The sequence below is a fragment of the Sminthopsis crassicaudata genome, chromosome 5 (genome assembly GCF_048593235.1).
Source record: "Sminthopsis crassicaudata isolate SCR6 chromosome 5, ASM4859323v1, whole genome shotgun sequence".
In the NCBI taxonomy this organism is placed as follows: domain Eukaryota; kingdom Metazoa; phylum Chordata; class Mammalia; order Dasyuromorphia; family Dasyuridae; genus Sminthopsis; species Sminthopsis crassicaudata.
Window position 1 is genome coordinate 301,038,829 of NC_133621.1, and position 19,154 is coordinate 301,057,982.

The window sequence follows — 19,154 nt, forward strand, 5'->3', positions numbered from 1 at the left end:
CCTCACCTCCGCTCTGGATGAGGATGTCAAAGAGATCGTCCATCTGCTGGCTCGAGGAACTGTTTTCCTGAAGAGAGAGCACAAGGGAGCCACATAGGTGTGCTGGGCAGGCCTCCATGCCCACAGCCTGCCATCTTACCAGTCCCGGTGGCCACACTCACCTCCTGGGCCTTGGGGTGCCGCTTCACAGCCTCCTCGTAGCCGGGGGGCTCCTTCTTCACCAGGGTGGGCAGCGGGCTGACCCCAGAAGCTGCCTCAAACAGGGCCTGGGGCTGCCGGTCTAGGTCCATCTGGGAGGTCTGAAGGGCCGTGGGGGAGCCAGGTTCCGAGGAGGGCTGGCAGGACAAGAGGGAGACGGTCGTGAGGAGATGGGGAGGCCAGGCCCTCACGGCAGGGGCTGCTGGGGTCCCAAGGGCCACACAGGAAGGAGACGGTGCATACCTTCTTGGGCAGACTGGGAGGGGGCGCTGCGCCAGATTTCAAGGTCGTCTTGTGGAAGCCATTGGGAAAGAAGGCCTGCAGCCCAGGGGGGACCGAGAAGGGCAGAAGCGGGGAAGCCACTGGACTGGGCAAACCCTGCAGAGACACAAGGGGAAGGGTCAGCTCTTCCTGACCCCTCTTCCAGATACTGAGCAGTGGGGGGGAAGGGGCACAGCATCTCAGAAATCAGGGAGTTCAAGTCCGTGTTTTAGAATCCAGAGAAGCGGATCGGCCCAAACCCAGTGGGTTCTAACCCCGAAGGCCAGGATCGGAGGGAAAGTTATGGCCGAGCCACCGTGGTCCCCAGGGTTCCCGTTAGCAGGCCCCAGAGCTCCTGGTGCCTACTCCTGCTCCCGGCACCCCCAGCTGCTAACACTGTCCAAGACCGCATCTCCTGAAGGAAGGGTGTCTGTGAGAGCCAGGCTGGAGAGTTGGGGATGACCTCAGGCTCCTGGGGTCAGCCAGAGGAGATTGGTGGGGAGGAGTCGGGTGCCTTGAGGCTGCACAGGGAGGAGGGGGCCAGCGAGCCGTTATGGCTGCCCGAGGAGAGGGTGGCGTGCTCAGAGGAGGCTCTGGGGAAATCGCCGGCAGCCTGTGGCACTGGAGGCCAGGGAGAGGCCTTCCATAGGAGAGGTGGAGGAGGCGTGTTCAGAAGATTCTCCAAAGGGAGATGTGGCTCCATGGTGGGGGGGTGGGGGTTCTGGTCTACCTTTCTGACATCCACTGGACACCTAGCCCCAGACCCCTGGAGGGGAGATTGGTGCTGGGAGAGGTTGGGGCAAGGGAGGCAGCCGTGAGTTGTCACACAGACGACTGCTGAATCCATGACAGGTGCTGACCTCGCCAAGGGGAGGCCAAAGGGCCTCTGGGAATGGTACCGGGCCATCCCTCGTCTGGGCTCTCAGTCCCCTGCTAGCCCCCACACCTGAGGGGACCGAGCTCTCACCTGAGAGGGGCTCTGACTGCCGCCATTTTTCCCATGCTCGTCATTGGCTGAGTCCTCTGCGTCCCTCTTGGTCACAGCAAGGACGACGTGGGTCCCTGTGGCCTCTGTGATGAGTGGCGGGGAAGACCCCGGGAGGAGACTGCTCAGGTCTGGTGCCAGGAGGCAGCTGGGGGGCTCCTCCTCGGGCCCCACCTCCTGCTTCACCGTCACCAGGGACACAGGGCCGGGCTCTGGGGGCTCGGCAGGGCTCCGGGCGGGGCCGGCAAGCTGGCAGCTGGAGAAGCCGTCCTCCTGCTTGACGCGGGCCAGGCGGGGGGCGGCCTGCTGTGCCCGCTTCTCCTGCTCCAGCTGCAGCCTCAGCATCTCCACCAACTGCTGCTTCTGCTGCAGCATGCGTGTCAGTTCCTCGATCTGCTTGTCCTTCTCCTGCAGCATCTGGTCCTTGTCGCGGCTCTCAAGGTCCCGGCCCCCGCGCTCGGCCCGGCCCACTTGGCTCTCCTCCTTCACCAGGATCTGCACTGGGGACGCCTGCAGGGTCAGCTGCGTCAGGGGTGAGGTCACCATCTCGCCGAAGGCATCGCCACCGCCTGTGGAGGTCTCATCCCCGGCGCTGAGCAGGGAACGCTCGGAGGGCGTGGGAGATACTGGGGGCGTGGAGCCCGTGCTGCCAAATTTGACCATCCCATTGCCGGTCACAGTGGCCACGACAACCTCAGTGGGTGCCAGGCCTGCGGCCATCAGGGCCGGCCCCGCACTGAGCCGAGCCGCGGGGAAGGCCACGACCACCTCCCCTGCCTTGGCGAGGATGGGGGCGGTCCCGGGCTTGGGGGCTCCAGTGGCGGGGCCAGGGACCCCAGCGTGCTCCTGGTAGGCCCGGAGGCGCTCAATCAGGTCTGTCTTGGTGCCCGAAACGGGCAGCGCCCTCAGCTTCAGCTCCTGCTTCAGCTCTGCCACCTGAAGCACAGAGGAGGGAAGACATGGGTGTGGCCATCCCAGGACAGGGGCATCCGAGCCAATGCCAAGGAAGGGCCCCATAGCTGCCAGCTTTCCCTTCCAAAATAAGTTTTGTCCCCCAAGTCCCCTCTGGGTCCCCCAGGCTCAGCCCCCTCTGCCTCCCAATAGCGTCTGTGTTTGGAAAGCACAGCCTCTGAAAGCTGCCCTGGAGGGGGATGGGGAGGAGGGGAGGCGGCCCGGGCCTGAACCTCTGCTCTGACCTCCTGTGCTCCCCCAAGGCCTGTTTACCCTGAAGCTGGTTTGGGGGTTGCTGGGATTAGGGTTCTTTGTCTTCCAGCCTGACCACAAAGTGCTACCCAACCCCACCCCAGGACACTGTGGCTGGGACTAAAGAAAGGCCCCAGAAGAGCCTTACCTTCATGTCATCCAGATTGGAGGGCAGCGGGCCCAGCTTGCCTGTCCCAGGGCTCTGGCGCATGAGGCCGCCAGGGGGATTGGAGACCGAGGCGCCCAGGGCAGTGGGGAGGGTGCGCAGGGAGGCCGGGCTGCTGCTACCCTGGGATTCCCCAACAGGCCTGGGGATGAGAGAGAGTCAGAAAGGAAGGCCTCCCAGCTGTTCCCTGGAGTGAAACGATGCAGGGGGTCCCAGCTGGGGGCTGGGGGTCCTTACTTGGGTGGGGCCGGCAGGATGGTCTGATAGTTGTAGTGCTGCTGCTGCTGGTTGAGGATCTGCAGCTGGAGGAACAGCTGCTGCTGCTGCAGGATCTTGGCATAGGACGAGTCCATGGGAGGCGCCCCCTTGTCCTGTTTCTGGTCCGGGGGGATGTACTGATGATACTTGAGTTTCTTCACCTTGGGCTTCAGTTCCTTTGCCTTCTTGCTGCGTGGTGGCTTCTCCCCTGGGGCTTTGGGCTGGCTTTGCTAAGGGAAGGAGGGGGCGCATGAGCAGGGGCCCAGTCTGGACTCCAAGGCTAAGCCTGCCAAAGTCAGTCCGGAGACCGCCAAAAAAACTCAGGTCCCTTCCTCCCCTCGGACCTCAAGCCCATGGTGGGGGGAACACAGAAGGGAGAGACTCTGGGGGATGATGGGCAGGGGGGGCGTGATGGTCACTGAGACCAGGAGGAAAGCGGGGGCCTCGAGGCCAACAGGAGGCCCGGGAGGGTCTTTCGCCACCCCTCCACTCTTCCTCCTGCTCCTGAGGGGAGCCCAGGCGCCGCACTGCTGTGGAGGGAGAATGCACTGAGAAAGACACTGAGGAAAGGAGTTGGGGAGGGGAGGTGGAGCTCGGCCTGTGCCCGCAATAAGGGGTAAAGGGCAGCTGCAGGCAGCCGGGAGGCAGGGCTAGAGGTTGCAAGAGAGGTGGCGCTAGGCCCTCCAGGGAGGGATGGCACTCCTCCTGTCGGGCACCCAGGAGATCCCCTGTGGCCGGGCAGGCAAAAGGATGTGGGCCGGAGGCTCCAGGTGACACAGGACAGGAACCAAGAGCATTGCGGTCATATGACAATATTGGGGACCTCTATCGTCGAGGTGGCTGGGCCAGGAGGGGGAACAGTCAGTGGGCCATCCAGAGGCATGTCTTTGAACCCGGCACTTCCCTCTTCTCTGGGCAGTTTCCCTTTGGGCCTAAGTCTGCCTTTCTGCAGCATCCTCCATTGCTCCAAATTTTAATCATCTGAAGCCAAACTGCTCCAGAAAACCGACTTCTCAGGAAAGGAAGGAGGAGATCGACTGAGTGGGGCGCAAATCCCAGGCACAACTCTCAGGGCCTCAACCCGTGGTCTCAGGACACTAGTGGTTCCCAACCATGCCAAGGTGCCGCTGGGCTACAAAGCAAGCCCCAGAGTGGTCCAAGCTCTTTGGGGGGGAGGAGGGAGGTAATCATCCCATGAGAAAGGTGGGGCTGAGAAAAGAGTAAGGAGATGCTTCCAGGCCAAGATGGACTCTTAGCTGGGACTCGAAAGGAATCAGAAATTCCAGGCGTAGAAGTGGCGGCCGGGGGCTCTGGGTCTCGGACGGTCTGGCAGGGGCGGTATACAAGCAGCTCTGGACCAGCTGTGGACACTTCCCAGCTAGGTCATCTCTCTGGCATTTGTCCATCTGTCCGTTTTCTCATTATTAACTGCACCCAGCTCCAGGGTTGTTAAGACCAAACAGGGCCGTGAAGCACCAGCACGGGGCCCGGCCCGCGGGGCTACCTGAGCCCTGGTGTAACGGCGATGGTAATGGAGGGCTCTGAATGTCAAACATGGCATTTTGTGTTTGCCCCCAGAGACCACTGGAGCCACTGAGTTTACTGAGTGGGGAGAGACGAGGTCAGACCTGTGGACGGCCTGGAGGGGGGAGGACGGTGTTAGCGAGCATAGGTCAGATGGACGAGAGGGGGCAGCAGAGGGCAAATTCCAGAGGCCTTGGCAATGGCTTGGGGGAGAGGGAGCCAGAGGAGAAGAGGCTGAGGGGGGCACGTGAGAAGGCCAGCCAGGACAGGAAGAGAACTGAGGAGCCAGAATTGGGGTGGGGAGGGACCCCTAATATGAAGAGGATTTCAAGCACTAAAGACCACTAAGAGGGTGAAGAGCAAGCTCAATAAAGCAGAGGTAGCTGCAGTCAGGAAGGAGGTGCAGGACTTCAGAATTTGGAAGTCAGGCCCTGAGCACCAGACTGGGCCAAGGGAGGCCCGGGGAAGAGGCTCCTCGACTTTGGGCTTTTGCCCTTCCCCATTATTTTCCTGTGGGCCTAGGAAGGACTAGAAGAAAGGGTGCTCAGTTCCCCACTTGTCCTCTGCCTCGGACCCTGGGGACCCAAAAGCAGCTGCTGGTACCTTGATGAGGGTGGGGGTGGGCTTGGCAGCTGGAGCAGCTCCTCCATTGGGGAGGCCGGGTGGCAGCAGAGGTGCAGCTGGCAGAGGAGACAGCTGCTCTGTCAGGAAAGCAGGTTCACTGGAGTCGGGGCACACCTGGAGCTGCGATACCACCTGCAGGGGAAGGAGGGACATGAGAGCCTGCCCAAGAGCCTGCAACTGTGGCAGTCAGAGGACCAGCCGGCCTTGCCTTGGCACAGAGGTGGTGGACAGAAGCCTGCCAGTCTGTGAGGATGGGGCTGAGTCACAATCCACATGTCCGGAACTCCCAGCATCCTTATAGGGCAAAGCACTGTTATCCCAGTTTTAAAGAAGAGGAAAGGGTGGGGGGTGAGGGGTCCTGGCCCATCTGGGGTCCTGGCTCTGAGGCCTCGCAGGGTCATGGGGCAGAGCTAAAGGCCGGCCTTCCTGATGTAGGGGGAGCAGACTGGGGGAATGGGATACGCTAAGGGCAGATTGCCAAAGCCAGCACCCAGAGCCCCAACCCCATAGCTCCGTAAGTCTCCCCCGCCCCCCTGGGGCAGCCTTCAGAGGCCCTTTATCCAGCAAGCGGGCGTTGCCAAGTGGGGCAGAGGGCACTTGTACAAACTCGTACGCAGAGGTGAGGGACAGAACACAGACCCTGAGGCCGCTGCCCTGTGGTCTTACCTGGGCGGGGGGCACAGGAGTCAAGGTGGCCGAGGGCTCGCCGCCTCGGCCCTCCAGCGGGGATGGGGCTGAACCCTGGGACTCATGGCTAGCCGGCTGCTCAGGGGACAGGGCGTCGCTGCTGTCCTCGTCAAAAGAAGAGCTGTCCGCCACTTTGGGATAATTGACCTGCCCTACTGCAGAGAAAAGCCAATGAGCGGGGAATTGGGGGTGGGAGACCCAATCCTCAAGCAAAACCCCAAGGTGCCCCCCACCCCAATCACTATAGAAAAGAAGGGGTTCATCTCTTGGCCAGAGACACATCCCAGCGGCATCGAGAGACTCTATCTAGCTCCTCATTATGGAGGTGATGAGCTTTTGGGGGCCACCCAGCAGAGGGCGGTATTTGGCCTCCAATTCAGGCCAAGGAAGTATCAGAGCTGCTTGGGGGGAAGGGGGCCAATGAGCAGGCTTGGCTCGGTCCATCTGTGCTCTGTGCCGCTTGCCCAAGGGAGCTCTCCTTTTGCAGAGGGGCCAAAGAGGGCCTTGCGGCCACAGACCAAGGCCACTAGCCACAGATTGCAGGGAAGCTCGGGGCACGGGCAGGGGTGCGCCAAGCTGCCACCCCCTGTGAGGCCAGAGGGACCAAGCTGGGGCCTGTGGATTGCATCACTGGGACAGCCCAGGCCTACTGCCAGGCCTGGTAATTCTGCTGTTCTGGGGAAGGGGAAGCTGTTCCTAGAGGATAGCACAGGGACAAGTGCCAAAGGCTCTGAGGGCAAGTAGGTCTGGGGAGTGGACCTCAAAAACCTTTAGAGGCAGAACAGGTCAGTCTCCTCTCCTTCCATTGCAGAACATGTTGTGTTGGGGGCTTGGCGGAAGGGGAGCCCAGATACCCAGGCCTGTGAGAGTGAGAGCCCTGGGCCAGGAGAGGGGCTCCTTACCAATGATGGCCTCCTTCAGGCTGGACTCCACTGGGAGGATGTTCTTCTCCACCAGCTCCATGGGGCCAGGCCTCTGAGCAATCTTCTCGTTGAGGTCATCAGCCAGCCTGGCTCTCTTCAGCTTCAGCTGCTTGGCTTGGAGGGAAGGTTCGGCCGAGGTCTCTGCTCACAAGGAAAGGGGAGGAGGCGGAATCAGTCCCCCGGCCTGTCCTGAGGATATGGGAGCAGCTGACCCGATTTGTGGGAGGAGCAGGGAAAGCCAGACCCCTTTACTGGGGTGGGTTTAGAGGAAGGCCACAGGGCACGAAAGCAGGCTTGGCCAACGATGGAAGAGAGAACAGAGAGAGAGGCCATGGTCAGCGGCCCAAGAAGGGGAGGCCGGGTCACAGGTCCATCTGCTTCCATAAGTCGCCTCGGGGAGCCACATCTGCTAACGAGCAGGGCTGGACAAGAGTCCCATCCAGCATCACCCCAGCTGCCTCAGAGGGGTTCATCGACTGTGGCAGCATGGTCCCAACCCGAGGGAGGCAATGTGGAAGACAAGGCGAGGTCGCTGCCGGCTTTGGAAAACCCAGAGAAGTTTGCAGCCTGAATTATTTTAGTCACACCTGAAGAGAAGGACGGCTGGAAGGGGGTAGAAGATGTATCAAGAAATAGGAGAAGAAAGTGGTTAAGGCCTTGCAGCACAGAAAAAAGAACCAAGTGCAAAGGCTGCGACTGCCTGGGCTCTGAGAACACAGCCAGTTCTATAGCCAGGAGAGGAAGGAGGGAGTGGGGTCCTTCGCAAGGTCTGGTGATTCCCCTCTCAGAACTTGGGGGAGCTTGAATAAAGGCTGATTGAGTGGGCAGCCGTGATCAGAGAAAATCAAGATTCCCTGTCTTGGGTCCCCCACTTCTACACAAACCTTCTAAAATGTGCATCCTGACAAGCTCAGATCTCTCTGGCCGCGAACGGATCTTCCGTTTCAAATAATCTTCTGTCTATTAAAACAAAAGCAAAAAGAAAGAAACTTGCAAGTCTGGTATTGAAACACAAGAAAAGCAGCCTGAGCTATAGCACATGGATGGTTCCCAGACACCCCCAGGCCAGCTCTGGGACCTGCTCAGGACCAAAAAGGGCATCCGCTGTCAAGTTCATCCAAGGCCAGAGACTCAAGCCTCTGATCTTATTTGCCAGTTTAATCCAGAGCCCAGTTTTTCCCAAGACAACTTCTTTCTCTTTTATTTTGATTCTCATTTACACTGTTTTAGTGCAGCATCCACGATCCTGCCCAGCACAGAGATCTCCTCTCCGGTCTTCCCCCGAGTCCATGTTGGATGGCAGACTGCTACCAAGAGCCACTGTGCAGGGACACTAGGTCCTGGGGTCTCCAACTGAGCTCACCTGGTTTCAGGTTCTAGGCCAGTAGAGCGAGCCAGACCATCTGGAGAAAGCTCAATCCAAATGGCTGGAGAAGACAAGCCTTGAATACTGCGGTCAGATTTCTGTACACTCTGTACCTCATTACCACTCCCCTTTTCCCTTATCTAACAATGTTGGTCTGGGAATCCAAAGACAGGTTTAAGCATTCCATCTGCCACTGAGCAAGGGAGCTCACCATTCTGGACCTAACATGAAAATGATCATCACAACTGTCACTGAGACCGTGGGGAAGAATGGAAGGTGAATGTCTTTGGAGCTGGGCTTGACAATTCTGCCCTGACCTTGATCTGAGTTCTCCCTGGTCTGTAAAATAGGAGTCCCAATCTCAGCAAAGCTTTCACTGTGGAAACATCAGAAATGATTATGATCTTGCAGCCAAGTGAAAGCCATTTTCAAATCCTCCATTTGGCATTCATGAGCCATGGCCTCTGGGCCTGGGCTGACTCACTGTAAAATGGGATGGAGAATCAGTTGGGGGACTCCTCCTCAGGCCTCAGGTTTTTCAGCTGTGAAATGAGGGCCTCGGATGAGATCACCTTGTGGGCTCTCCCAGCACTAAAAAGATTTTTCTTGTATTTCTAGGATTCCCTCACCCATCTAAAGAATTAGTCCAAAGCTGCCTCCAAAGGAGATGGGAGTCTCCTGGGGGAGTCCATCTGGGTTAGTGCTTCTATTGCTCCTTTAAAGTGAAATGAAAGGAAGAAAGGAGCCCTCTCCAGGGGTTTCCCCATCAGGATGTAGGGAGTTCCCCATGGCACCCTAAGGCAGCTGAAAGGAGGGAGGGGGAAAGCTAGCAGACAAGGAGTTCCATTCTCCAAAGCCCTCTCTGGCCCTGAGATGGCCAGGAATCCAGCCCCACAGATTCCAGCCAGAAGGGACATGAAGGGGCCATGTTAGCCAACAGGTCCCTGCTGCTTTAAACAAAAGTGCTAACCTGACTAAAGCTTTATAACCCTGTCTAAGCCAATGGTGCTTCCTAGTGAAAGATTACTCAAGAAGTAGGGTGAAAAATGGGATTCAGGGTGGGAAGATGGCCACCAGAGCCCAAATTTTTATATCAACCTGCTGAGCTGGGTCCATTAAATGGAAAGTGTCCCTGGCAAGGTCTTGACAGGTAGAAAGGCCAGGCTGGGCACTACAAGAAAGTGGGAAAGACAACTCTAATTCTAGACCTCCCATCAAGGAAGCAACCACAAAAAGACTTTGGAAGAGAGTAGGGAAAACACCCAGAGCCTTACCCGGGCCCGCTCCAAACTCCTTCTCTGCTCATGAAATGCAGCTGGACTTTTCAGAGCTGTTGGAAAAAAAGAAAAAAGGTCAAAGAAGAATGACTCCCAAGAGAAACTTTCAGCCCCTACTGCCCATGTCTCCCCAGGCTCAGTTGTACCTGTAGATGTGCCGCTTCGGTCTAGGCCCTTCTATATCCCCTCTTGGGGCTTCCTACCTTCTTGCCTCACATCTCTTTCCTCTCTAAACTGTGATCTAATAAGCCTCAGCTTTTCTACTTGCCACTTGAATGCAATGCCATGTCCTTCACAAGGTGGCTATGAGGAAAATACTTTGTAAAACAAAGTGCTTGCTGAAGAAAATGAAGCTCTCCATGACTCCATGGCTGCAGTGCAGGCCCTTCCCTGGCTGAGGGGCAGAGATGACTTGATTTTCCCTAAATGCAGATTTGACCATGTCGATTCCCTCACTCCATAAACCACATTGGCTACCTATGGTTGACAGGTGCAAACATAAACTTCTGTTTGACCATTACAGCTCTTCACCACCTGGCCCCAAACTAGCTTTCCAACATCATCCAACATCTAATTCTTCTTGGTCATCTGCATCCTTGAGTCTCTGCATCCCTCCTTCCCGGCACTCTGTCTACCAGATCCACACCTTGGCACTGGCTGGCCTGAAGGCTCCAAATCCCCTTCCTCCTCCTTAGCACTGCTTGTAGAAAGCATCTCTTCCTTCAGAATTCAGCTTAAGCACTAACCTCTACATCACTGGTGTCAAAACTCAAATACCTATTTCTCAGCTGTGGTCGACTCTGTGACCCTCTTCAGGGTTTCCTTGGCAGAGATACTAGAGCAGTTGACCATATCCTTCTCCAGCTTATTTCACTGATGAGGAAACTGAGGGAAACAGGGTTACAGAGTCACCCAGCCAGGAAGAGTCAGAGGTCACATTTGAATTCAGGTCTTCCTCGATCATCCACGATGGCGCCACCGAGGACACGAGGACAGCCACACCATATGGAAGTATCCCCATAGGAGCACATGGAATTGGAAAACCACTAGTTAACCTTATCTATAATTCTGTTAACTATTTCCCGATGGCCTTTCCCACTCTTGACAAAATGGTCACAGAAGTAGTCCTTGTCAAAGTCAATATTCAAACCCAGATCTCTCCTGGTCTGGCATTAGCCCTCATTGCCTGTGAATCCTTTTTCTTGAGCTCCTACCAGGAATTCTAAATTTCACTTGGCTGGGTAGAAGTATTACATGTCACACTGTTACTCAAATTAGTTTGTATCTCATCTCCAAAGAGCTTGTCCAAGCACTTTAGTGCCACTATTTGCTTAATCCTGCCAAGATTCATGGGCAAGAGCTGGCTAAAGGAGCTCAAGGGGCAGTGGAAAAAGTGAGCCCCTGGAGTCAGAGGCCCTGAGTTCAAACCTTGACTGCCAGCTTACACCTGGGCTGACCTTGGTACTTAGACCCGGGTCCCAGCCTTTGAATTTCCTTCCAACTCTAGATTCATGAGCCTGCCTATGACCCTGGGGTTTTCAAGGTCCCTTCCAGCTCCAAGCAGAGACTCCTACACCTCACTGAGGTAAGCCTGTCACTCCTTGGCTCCACTCTCAATACGACCTAGTGCAGAGGCCACCTTCGACTTCCAATTGAGCCACTTAGGGGCCAGGATGCCACAAGAGCAAGGCAGCTCTCCAATGAGATGCTGCAGCATCTCAGCCCCGTTTGGTGAATGAGGGGCAGCTACACCTAAGAGGGGAATCGCAGGAAGAAGAGTGAAACGTACAAGACTGTGGTCAATTTCAGTTCTGAGGGGGCCTAGGCTCCAGGCTAGCAGGCAAGAAGGGAGGAGCAATAGGGACCCTCCCTAGCTAGAGCCTTTGGGTCTCCTCTCACTTCTGAGGGGCCGGGTCTTGGCAACCACTAGCTCAGAAGGACCCTTGATTAGATACTGCTCATCAGGAGAAGTTCAGTGGCCATTCATTCAGTGGATACTTTTACCAGCTTTTAACTGAACTGGCCTATCTTAAAAGCTGAGCTCACATTCCCAGCTTTCAGCAGCAGGGGGAGTTCTCCGTTTATTAAAGAGCTGGAAGAAAAAGGATCCCCACTTCCTACGGGAATACTCACACATTTAGAAAGAGTAATGGCATTTTCAGCAAGTCACAACAGTTCGGTTGGTACAAAGAAGCCGACTTTACATCTTCCTCTAGTTTTGCCAACCTGCCGATCCTTCAGTAACATCTAATCTAAACCATTAATTTTACAGATGAGGAAACAGATTCAAAGAGGTCCAGACTGGCCCCCTTGTCGTGGCAGTTCTGTTGGGGCCGGACGTCCCAGGAGAGTAGGATGGGAACCCAATTAGGAAATTGGCCTCCATCTTGCCCTGGTCTCATCTCTAACTTGCTTCGTGATGGACTCTGTCTCCCACTTCCCCTGCCGCCGAGGTGAGAACAAGAGAGATGGCTATTGACTGAACGGCTGAACAAAATGGGATGCATGAATGCATACAGAGAAGCCTGAAAGACCTGTCTGAACTGATGAAGAGTACACTAGGCAAAGCCAAGAAAATAACAATCACATGTGTGCATGACGAGAACCATGGACACAAATCAAAAGAGAATGTTACAAAATTCCAAAGAACAATCCTGTCTCCAAAAATATGATATGAGAAGGCATCTTGTCCCCACTCTGTGGGAGGGGAGAACAATATATATATAAAATGCATGCAAGACTTGCTGATTTTTTCCCCCCTTCTTTTTTCTTTGAAAAAATGTTACTTATTATGTGGCATGGCTCTCTGAGAAAGGGGAAGTGATACCAAGGGAAATTATGGTGATGTTTTTAAAATGATGCAAATGACATCAACAAAAATTAGTTTTTATAAGAAATACAGATCTTCTAATGTCATTTCTTGTTCTAACAATCTATAAGTAGAAGGTAAAAGTAAAACCAAATCCTTAAATTTACCATTTAACTAAAACAAGTTACATGACAAGACAGAATCAAAGGGCAAAACATTTTTTACATACAAAGTGAAAGAATGGGCCCTCTTGATGGGGAGAGAGTCCAGAGAGCTCTGCTACAGATGTTCAGAATGGGTCCTTCTGTTGCACTTTGTACAAAATTTTGTTTTTGATTGCTTAGCTTAATTGGCTAATGATGACAATGATGAAGAGAAAGAGGAGAATCAGAGAAAGAGTATGTGGGTTTCATACAATATTTTAAGGCACTGTGTATATATGTGGGGTGTTTCTTCTTGTTATTTTTAAGCAAAATACTTTACCAGCATAAGCTCATTTGATTGCCTACCAAAACCAAAAACAAACAAAATGATGAAGAGGATTCTATCATTAGTCTAGTTTTGCAAATGTAGGACAAGAACCTAAGTTTTCCTGACTACATGGCCACTCTACTGGATGAAAGTCATGTGTTTAATCTTTTGTGGACTTTCACTCTCTATAGTGGATCAGCTCTATTTTTAGCCAGAGTATATCCTCAATCTCAAAGGAAAATTATTACACAAATGCCATTTCTGGGGTGGGATTTGTCCACATCCAAGTCTAAGTACACATTTACTAATGGTAGGCAATAAAGGAAAAGATATATACCAATCAAATTGGGAGACAGGTTTTCCCCTTGAGTTCTGAAAGAAAATACTTGGTAAGGCTACATAGATTCAGGCCTGAATTCAGATGAGGAAGTGAATCAGTTCATCTAACAGAAGTCATGCACTTGATTAAATAGGCTATTCTGGCTAATGAAGGGCATAGAAGGCCATAATCATTGCAGATGCATTTGTGGAGATGAATGTTCTACTAGTGAAAAGCTTTCTTGGCGCGCATATATATATATATATATATATACATACATACATATATATATACATACATATATATATATTCATACACATATATATACATACATACATATATACATACATACATATATATTCATACACATATATATACATACATACATATATATTCATACACACACATATATATATACATACATACATATATATTCATACACATATATATATACATACACACACACACACACACACACACACACACACACATAAAGAATGGGGGGAGGAAGCAGGATCAGAAACAACCACTCAACCAAACACAAGACAATCAATCTAGCAAACGTTTATTCAATGCCCCCTATATGCCAGGCATAGGGCTAGGCAATGAAGGTACAAATATAAAATTGGGCCTGCTATTATTTCCCATGAGTTCGCTTTATGATCTCTATGGTAATGACCCCCAGCTCCCCTGACATTCAGCCTCATGCCATACTCATTGGCCATTTCAAAAGGGTGACTGTTCAGAACAGTGACCCTTATCCCTTCCCCAAACACTCCCCCCTCCAGACTTTGTCACTGTTAGGATTACAAGGTGAGACATTTTTCCAGTTTCTCAGGTTCATAAATTCAGAATCCCTTTTATCGTTTCATTTTTCTTCACCCCACCTAGCCAATCAACTGCCAAGTAGTCCCACTTCTACCTTCACAATACCTCTCATATCCACACCTTCTCTCTCCTCATATAGCTACCACTTTAATTTAATCTCTCATCACTTCTTTCCCAGATTACTGCCCAGCTTCCTCTTATCCATCATGTAGAGATCACATCCATCCACCACACAAGTGATTATCCATAAGTGCAGCTCTGATCATGTTATTCCATACTTAATCAACTCCACCCGCCACCCAAGACCTCTACAATTAAATAGAAACTCCTATTTACCTTTTAAAACTCTTCACAACTTGATCTCAACTTAGCTATCTTTCCAGTTTGCCCAGCATTCTGCAATCCAATCAAATTAGCACAAGCTCAAGCTCTAACTCTCTCACTCAGTCTCTGTGTCTCTTCATAACGCAGTTCAATCACACCTACATGAAGCTTTTCCTGATCTTCACCCACAAGTGCAACTAGCCTCCTTCTCTTCCTTGTGTTTGCTTTTTATTCTCTTTGTATTTATTTAGTTTTATATGTACATTGGTCCCATCATGCAAGAAGCCTAGATTCTGTCAGGAAGGAAAGTTATTCGAAAGCACTTAATAAATGCTTACAAATTGGCAAATTATGACTTGATTCACAGAATTTACATTCTACAAGGAGAAAATAAACATGTTCACAGACAAGTAAATGTAAGATACACCCAAAACAAAGACAACTCATTTCAGCAAGTCGGAGACAGTAACATTTAGGCTCTACAAAAGGTAAAGAATCAAAAATTGCTACAAGGTTCCATACACGAGACCTAAGAGAATGGTGCCATAACCATTTAGGTGAGGAGAAGAGCTGAGTGCAGAGGAAAGAAAATGAGTTGCCTTGTCCATGCAGACTTTGAGATACCAATACTTATTGGAATCAGGCCCAGGAAAAAGAGGATGGTCCTGTAGCCACAAATCCTGAGTAAGCAGGACTGGTCGGAGAGGGAGGAGTAAAGCTCCAACAAAGCAGCATCCCAATAATCAGGGGAAGAAGGATTATCCACAAAGAGGGCAGAATCCCACAGAACTGAATGATAGATGGATACCATGATAGAGGGGCTAAAACAAAAAAAGGATGAGAACTGAACAAAAAGAGCTCATATTGGCATAGGAGGGGGGAGTTTCAATTCAACAGAGAAAGAAGCCACGCTGTAGGAGTGAAGGATACAGTCATCAAGCAATGGAACAAGGTAATTCTGACAGTAGTTTCTAGAACTAAAGAGAGAAGGAAAGGCTCATGATAGTAATGCAACACCATTTGCCAAAGGAATCATGTTTTTCATGCAACTTATCTCAGTAAAAGTTGTAAAGAAGTACATTTAAAGTGGAGGTACAGGTTGTATCCTACCCTGAGATGCTGGCATGTTACTGACTTATGTAAACTTGGGAAATTTCTAATGTGTAACTCAGAGATAAAGAACCAAGCTTCCTGTGGAAACAAATAGAAGTTCCAAAGAGATCCAAAGAAAAAAGTAAAAGAACTCATTCGCACAAAAATATTTATAGTAGCTCTTTTCATAGTAGCGAAGAACTAGAAACTAAAGAATTGCCCATCAATTAAAGAAATGCTAAACAAATTATGACACATAAATGTAATATATTATTATGTCATAAAAATAATAAAATGACAGCTTCAGAAAAACTTGTATCATATGTATGAAATGATACAAAATAAAGTGTGCAGAACCAGAATAATGTATACAATAGCAAAAAAAAAAAAAAAAAAAAAAAAAAAACTATAACAACAAACAACTCTAAAAAACGTAAGAACTCTGATCAAGACAATGACCATTCTAGGGGACTAATAATGAAGCATGCTCCTCCTGACAAGGGAAGTAATGAATTCATTTCAGAATGAAACACTGTTGTTAGACATGACTATCTATAAGGTAGCCAATTGTTTTTATGTGACAAATATGACCATTTGTTAAAAGGGTTTTGTTTTTCTTCTCATGTCTAAAATGAAGTAGAGAGATGAGAGAGGAGGGACATAGAAAACAAAGGAAGGGAAGAAAGGGACGAAGAGATGAAGAAAGAATGGGAAGAGAAAGTGTTATTGAATCTTTTTTGAATGCAGAGAAGAGAATCATAATTTTTTTATCCTTTTTTTTTTTAGGCTGAGGTTAAGTGACTTGCCCAGGGTCACACAGCTAGGAAGTGTCAAGTGGATTCATAATTTAGATAAAAAGAGTGACACTATAAGCATAAGGGATAGTCTACCTCTTGGATCTGTTGAGGAGGAAGGAATTTATGGTGAAAGAAGAACTAGAGAACATTATTATTAAATGCAAAGTGCATTATTTTGATTAAAGTTTTTGTACAAACAAAACCAATGCAACCAAAATTAGAAAGAAAGAAGAAAACTGAGTGTTTGGGGAAATTTTACATCCACTATTTCTGATAAAGGTCTCATTTCTAACATACATAAAGAACTGACTCAAATTTACAAGACAAGCCATTCTCCAATTGATAAATGGTCAAAGGATATGAACCAATTTTTCAGATGAAGAAATTAAAGTCATCTCTAGTCACATGAAAAAAACGATTAGAGAAATAAAAAATTAAGACAAGTCTGAATACCATTTCACACCTCTCAGATGGGAAAAATAATGATAAATGCTGGAGGGGACGTGGGAAAACTGGGACATTAATGCCTTATAGGTGGAGCTGTGAAATGATCTGGAGAGCATTTTGGAACTATACCCAAAGGGCTATCAAACTGTGTATACCCTTTGATCCAGCAGTGTCTGCTTGGTCTGTATCCCAAAGGAATCATAAAAGAGGGAAAATGACCCACATGTGCAAAAGTGTTTGTGGCAGCCCTCTTTGCAGTGGCAAGAAACTGGATGGATGCCTATCAGTTGTGGGATGGCTGAGTAAGTACGTGTGAATATAATGGAATATTACTGTTCTATAAGAAATGATCAGCAGGATGATTTCAGAAAATCCTGGAAAAACTTGCATGAACTGATACTGAGTGAAGTAAGTAGAACCAAGAGATTGTTATACATGGCAACAGCAAGTTTATGTGATGATTCAGGCCAATTCCAATAAACTATTGATGAAGAGAAGAACCATCTGTGTCCCAGAGAGAAGACCATGGGGACTGAATGTGGACCACAACATAGTATTTTCATCTTTTTTGTCGTTTGCTTGCTTGCTTTTTTCTTCCTCATTTTTCCCCCTTTTGATCTGATTTTTCTTTTGTCACATAATAAATGTGGAAATATGTTTAGAAGAAGTGTACATGATTAGCCTATAATGGATTACTTGCTATCTAGGGAAATGGAAAGATAGAAAGAGAGGGAGAAAATTTTGAAATATAAGTTTTTGCGAGGGTGAATGTTGAAAACTATCTTTGCATGTATTTTGAAAAAAATAAAAAGCTATTGTTATTAAAAAGAGGAAGACGACGAAGAAAAAGAAAAAGAGGAGAAAACTGGAGGGTAGAGAGGACATGATATCTATCTTCAAACAGCTGAAGGACTGTTATGAAGAAGATTAGAATTTGATTTGTTTTGCTTGATCCTGGAATAACTCAAGTATAGAAGTTGCCAAAAAAAACCAAAAAAACAATAACAGATCCAGACCCAATGTAAAGCCGTCCAGAGGATGGCCTCAGAGACTAGTAGCATCTCCAAGTGGAAGTTTTGGAACCATAAAATCCAACCTTCCAATGTTACAGAAAGCAAGGTCAGGCCCATAGTTAAGTGACTTTGCCCATCATCAACCACAAAGGTACTAAGAAGCAGAGACAGTACTTAAATTCAAGCATCAGGCAATCCTATCTAACTCTTACCACCTATTGAGAAGGGGAAGAGGAGATAAAAGAATCACTTTGTTTTGAATATGTGCACAGATACTTACACAGATACTTAGTTTTAAATATAAGCCATCTGTGAAAGCTGCATGCCAGATGCCTTTCTTGACATGAAAATAACAGCGTTTTCTCCCCATCCATTTATGTTTATATGGAAACTTTTCCAGGTAAATTGGAATGGACTTAAGTTGTCAGTGGGACCTCACCTGGTCCATCATGGTGGGTCCCAAGGATTGTTTTGGTGAAAAGGACTTTGGCAAAATCTCAGCATGTCATTATTGTTTTTATTAATATGTTACCATATTATCATTAAAAACATTTTTAAAAAACCAGCACAAGGCAACTCTTCTTCTAGATATCTAACAGCAATTGATCCACCTTATTATCCAATGGGCATAAAGCCATTTTCTTCATCATTATAATTAAATGATATTTAATGAGAGTTAGACCCAAAAGTCACTTTGTTGGATGAGATACAATTTTTTAAAAAAGTTCGCATCCTTTAAATTTTTTTTTTTTTTTTTTTTTTACTTGTTTGGGGCTTATGCCAAACATTCCAGGACTCAAAAGGATGTCAGTTACATAGAACCAAGTCAAATGAGTAAATGGGCATTTGTTGCATGTCTGCAAGAAACAGCAAAACTTTCAGTTCTGCCTGGAAGGTTTCTTTTTTCTTTGCAAAAGCAGGGAGCCGGAAGCGTGGGGAGCTGGGGTGTGGATGGGCATATGTCAGAGGTACAAATGGCAAATGTGTCCTACATGTGAATAGTGAAGACTACCATGATTAGGGCTTAATTAACTGGGGAGAGAGGAGATTGAGACAGCAAGTGGATTTCTAAACCCACTACTGTCCAAGAACCAAAGCAGCATGATGCAGTGAAAAAGGTTCTGGATCTGGAGATACAGAACTTGGGTTCACATCCTGACTAATATCAGTTTTAAGGCATTGGATGAGTCACAAATCTAAATCTCAATTTCTTCCTCTATAAAATTAGGGAGATAGTCTGATCTCCAAAAGCCCCAATCAGTTCTGACATCCTCTGTTCTAAGGCCTCTCCTCTGACATCCCCTCATCAGAAGTCCTTCTCATTTCTGCTGTCCAAAAGTTCCTCTCTGATTTCATGGGCTATCTTCTATCCATTAATTCAAGCTCCTTGAGGGCAGTCACAGGTTTGAGTTTTTGGCATCCTTTTTATTCCCAGGGGTTAGTAAAGTAGCTAGCAAGTAAAGTAGCTCCTACCAAGAAGGAGTTTAATCAATGTTTACTGCTTATTGTTGGTTTACAGCAGTTGAGCTGTAGGGGCCACCTAAAAGGGCAGGGCAGCCCATACAATCCCAAGCACATTCAG

At 49.2% G+C, this 19,154-nt stretch overlaps 1 protein-coding gene across 3 annotated transcripts in view; it reads right to left on the reverse strand.

The window, feature by feature from the left end:
* MRTFA (myocardin related transcription factor A) overlaps positions 1–19,154 on the reverse strand; it is a 138,025-nt gene that overhangs the window by 1,474 nt on the left and 117,397 nt on the right. For 2 of the 3 annotated variants that reach the window (XM_074271781.1, XM_074271783.1), the window contains 11 exons: positions 9,470–9,525; positions 7,714–7,789; positions 6,809–6,970; positions 5,886–6,061; positions 5,199–5,351; positions 3,051–3,301; positions 2,796–2,955; positions 1,427–2,380; positions 442–576; positions 162–335; positions 7–67 (listed from right to left, as the gene is read on the reverse strand). In XM_074271781.1, the coding sequence (XP_074127882.1) occupies positions 7–67; positions 162–335; positions 442–576; positions 1,427–2,380; positions 2,796–2,955; positions 3,051–3,301; positions 5,199–5,351; positions 5,886–6,061; positions 6,809–6,970; positions 7,714–7,789; positions 9,470–9,525 (2,358 nt within the window). The remainder of the gene's footprint in view (positions 1–6; positions 68–161; positions 336–441; positions 577–1,426; positions 2,381–2,795; positions 2,956–3,050; positions 3,302–5,198; positions 5,352–5,885; positions 6,062–6,808; positions 6,971–7,713; positions 7,790–9,469; positions 9,526–19,154) is intronic. The other variant, XM_074271782.1, reaches the window with a different exon arrangement.